The 4,311-nt window shown below is 47.9% G+C and overlaps 1 protein-coding gene across 1 annotated transcript in view; it reads left to right on the top strand.

Moving 5' to 3' along the window:
- MAPRE2 (microtubule-associated protein, RP/EB family, member 2) overlaps nt 1-4,311 on the top strand; it is a gene marked incomplete at its 3' end in the record, with an annotated part of 117,989 nt that overhangs the window by 83,696 nt on the left and 29,982 nt on the right. The window contains exon 4 of the mRNA XM_014538886.1: nt 3,605-3,750. Within this exon, the coding sequence (XP_014394372.1) occupies nt 3,605-3,750 (146 nt within the window). The remainder of the gene's footprint in view (nt 1-3,604; nt 3,751-4,311) is intronic.

The following is a 4,311-nucleotide window of genomic DNA, read 5'->3' as shown; positions in this document are numbered from 1 at the left end:
TGAAATTATTAAAAGTATATATTAATATATAAAATCACAACATTGGCAGCTCTTCAAATGTTAAATATAGAGTTAGCATATCCACTCCCAGGTGTGTCTCAAGAGAACTAAAAACGTATGTCCATGCAAAACCTTGTCCACAAATGTTCATAGCACGAAGGGACAATAAAACGTGTATAGTCGTAATATTCAGTAATAACAGTAGAGTATTACTCAGCCATAAAAAGGAGTAGGAGCTTCGGATACACCACGACATGGATGAACCTTGGGAGATTTTGCTAAGTGAGAGAAACCAGACACAAAGGCCACCTATTCCATGATCTCATTTATATTAAATATCAAAATTAGGCGAAGTCATAGAGACAGAAAATAGATGAGTGGTTACGAGAGCCTGGCGGGAGGAGAGAAGGGAGAATTTCTGCTAATAGGGATGGCGTTTCTTTTGGGGGTAATTAAAATCTGATGGATGCACAATTCTGTGACTATATTGAAAACCATGAAATATACTTTAAAAATATTTATAACGTGTGCATTCTATCTTAATAAAGTTCTGTTATTAAGTAGTAAATGAGTAATTTTTTTAAATTTTTATTTTCTACATGCCATGAATGACCAATTTAAAAAAATATAATGGAAAGGACAACTGCATGATAAAATTCAAGAAATTTTTTAGAGGAAAGGGGAAATTATTCTACAGATAGTAGTACATTTTAAATCTAGAAAGAGACCTAAATGCATGTATTTGGGAAGTAATATATAGTACAGATACTGTTTTTCCTCAGTGGGAAAAGTATAGGTCATTTGTGAAATAATGGTGTTCAACACTTAGCCACCCTTATCAGTTGGCCTTTTGGGTTGAAAATAGAAGAAAATACTCCTGGCAAGCTGGAGCAGAAAATGCCTTTAAAGCAGGGTGGGGAACGTCCGGCCTTATACGGCCCGTGACGTCATTTGGTCCGGCCCTGCCAAGGCCTTAGGGGTGAGTTCATTACATGCTTGACCGAATAGAGCAGCTAATGTTTAGGTTGATAATTTCGTATGGCCCTGGACTCATGTTATAAACATCTACATGGCTCTTGACTGAAGAAAGGTTCCCCACCCCTGATTGAAAGGCAGGATATTGGGAAACAGCATCCGTGGGAAACCAAACTCAGAAAATGACCGCAACCAAAAGATGCTCAGGAGCCGGAGCAGCCTGCCTCGTGCCCCTGGACGAGTGGTGGGGCGGCCACAGTGCTGCGTCGCTGTTTCAGTTCTCCAGACCCACCCTGCCACCGTGACTGCGTTCTCAGGGTCCCCGCGTGCTCCTGTCACTCCCTCCGACCCCGAGACGCAGCGAGCACCCAGATGCAGAGCCTGGGTGCCGGGCGGCGTGCTTACTGCTGGGGGTGGGAGGGGTGGCTGCCCACTTTTGCTACTAGAGTAGGGGGCGGGGCACTGGGGCATCAGCTTGGGTAGGAAGGTGCCCAAATGCTGGAGCCCAAAATGCCGATTCCCACGAACGTGGGGTCAGCACAACTAGAACCGCCCGTATCTGTCAGAGACCGAAATAAACTCCACGTGGGTTCAGATGTCGGTGTAAAACCTGAAACCATAAAAGTATTTGAAGAACAGGCACGTGAATATTTATGTCATCTTGGTGACTAGAACCGCCCGTATCTGTCAGAGACCGAAATAAACCACGTGGGTTCAAATGTCGGTGTAAAACCTGAAACCATAAAAGTATTTATTTGAAGAAAAGACACGTGAATATTTATGTCATCTTGGTTTGGGAACGTTGCTAAGCATGATGTAAAAATCAGAAATCCATTAAAAATGTCAGTAAAGAATATTCTATGACTCAGGAAGGGAATCATGGTCTGTTAAACTAAAAAAAAAAAGTACATACCAGAACATAAACAGTGGTTTTCTCTGCCTCCCTCAGTCAAGTTTGTTGTTGTTTTTTCAAGAGCTATTTTTAGTAAGTGATTTGGTTGATTCTTTGTAAGAATCCAAAGATATCCGGCTCTGCACAGGCAAAATCTATGCTAAACTCTACGAAAGTGGAAACTCTTGAAAGAGCAGGTGATGAGGCCGTGTATGTAGACACCTCCATTTCTATAAAAGTAACTTGAAGGTGGCCGTTGGAATTCGCTCCATCTGGTGGCGCTTCAAGAGGGAGAACTGAATAGTTGAACGATGAGCACACCCGTGGTCATGATGTTTCTCTTGCCTCCCCTGATGTTTTTGTTTGGCTTGTTCTGTCTTGTCTTGTTTTAAAGAGAACCCATCTGCTTGACTAGAGATGGACCAGTTAGTGTAGGGTACCGGCATCTAAGGGGAAGCATCCCGGATGTAAAGACTGCTGGACATGCTCAGTGTGGCCTTATCTCATCACTGTATGCTCTTACCCGTGAGTGAGCTGCCCCGCCATTTCCTGGTCTGGCAGCCCTTAGCCTAAGCTTACCCGTGAGTGAGCTGCCCCGCCATTTCCTGGTCTAAGCCTAAGCCCTGGTATCCTCTTCCCTCTTATCTTGGATTCCTATCCCAATAAGGGATGCTCAGCACCCATCTGACATGGGACACCCAGTGGGGTCTTCTAGGTAAAGGTGAGTCGCCCGAAGAGTGAAGGCTTCGCACAGAAACCCTGGTACAAAGGGTGAAAGGAGCCTTCGTGCTCCAGAAAGGCCCATCCCGGCGCATCACCCCCCCCCCCCCCCCCCCCCCCCCAGACCTGGGGAAGCAGAGGAGAGAGCAGCAACGACCCCTCGCGCCTCATTAAAGAGAAAGGACCATTCTGGCTCTGAATTTCTCCTTCTCAGCACCCTTAGACTTGACCATAAAGAATATCCGAATGAGTCAACATAACCTGGCAAGGACTTTCTAGTTGAAATTGTCATGATCTAAAGTTCATTTTAGAAAACCAGAGACTTCCTGGTAAACCTTTTCTCTATGACCATTTCCTCAGGGGGCTCTGCGCGTTTTTGTGACTTTTGTTCCTCGGTCAGAGCAGCGTGACTCTGGGCCTCGGTGGGCTTCAGAGTCGCCCTCCTCCATGTCCTGTGGGAGCCCTGTGGCCTGGCCTGGCCTGGATTGAACGGGTCTGCACCTGCTCTGGTGTGCGGTGGCTTGGTTAGCGTTTCACCTGAGCCCCTTGGTGAAACGGTGTAAACTGTGGCCTGTGTGTATTTCCTGAGCTACCCATCTCATGAGCACGTTAGACGTTGCCTCGTGTTAAAATGTCTGCTATTTTTATCTTACATTGATGTATTTGATGACTTGGAGCTGGATGATAGAAAAAATAGGGCGCTGTTGTTTCTGGTGGAAGCTGAGTAGAGCTGTCTTACCCAGTTTCCTTGACATGAGGGTCTGAGGCTGTGCACACTGTCCATGCCCCCTGGCGATGCTGTGGGCACTGTGTCGGTACCACACGGCCAAGTGCAGGAGCACTGGGCACCGTCCCTTCCCGCCCACACCCAGGCCTGGGACCAGGAGGGCAGCGGGGGGGGGGGGGGGGGGGCAGGGCCGGGAGGCTGCGGGTGATGACAGCCCCTCCTGCCCAGCGTCCCCAGTGGCACCGGGGACAGGTGGCAAGACTCACCCCGCGCTTTTCTTGTCTCCCCAGGCGCGGCCTATTGCCAGTTCATGGACATGCTCTTTCCCGGCTGCATCAGTTTGAAGAAAGTAAAATTCCAGGCGAAGTTGGAGCACGAGTACATTCACAATTTCAAACTCCTGCAGGCGTCCTTCAAGCGGATGAATGTGGATAAGGTAGGAGACTCAGGTGCACCTCCATTCAATGCACTTTCTTTCCCTAACATTGATTCTGTGTAGGAAGGTACAGTGGATATCCATGGACTAGATCTGGCTCTCCTATCAGGAGGTTGGGGTCTGTACAAAGCATAGGGCATCAACCCTAACTTCCCACATTTGTATGAGGCTTTTAATTAAGGAGATTCCTAAACATGGAGCCATTAGACTAAAAACCCTCATAGAAATTGCAGTGTTGAACTTTGTTATCTGCTTTAGTATCGAAAGTAACAAGGGTTTATGTTTGCCAGGTGCCACTGTGGTTATTTGTGTATTTTGTTCCTTTAGAGAAACAGTGGTTACCGTGGAAGCAACATGATTTGAGCATAGAGCTGTCTTACCCAGTTTCCTTGACATGAGGGTCTGAGGCTGTGCGCACTGTCCATGACCCCTGGCGATGCTGTGGGCGCTGCGTCGGTACCACACGGCCAAGTGCAGGAGCACTGGGCACCGTCCCTTCCCCCCACACCCAAGGCCTGGGACCAGGAGGGCAGCGGGGGGGGGGGGGGGGGGGCGCCACAC

The sequence above is a fragment of the Myotis brandtii genome, unplaced genomic scaffold (genome assembly GCF_000412655.1).
Source record: "Myotis brandtii unplaced genomic scaffold, ASM41265v1 scaffold200, whole genome shotgun sequence".
NCBI classification, from domain to species: Eukaryota; Metazoa; Chordata; class Mammalia; order Chiroptera; family Vespertilionidae; genus Myotis; species Myotis brandtii.
Note: the sequence above shows the minus strand (reverse complement) of the source record. Positions and strands in the feature narration are given on the sequence as shown.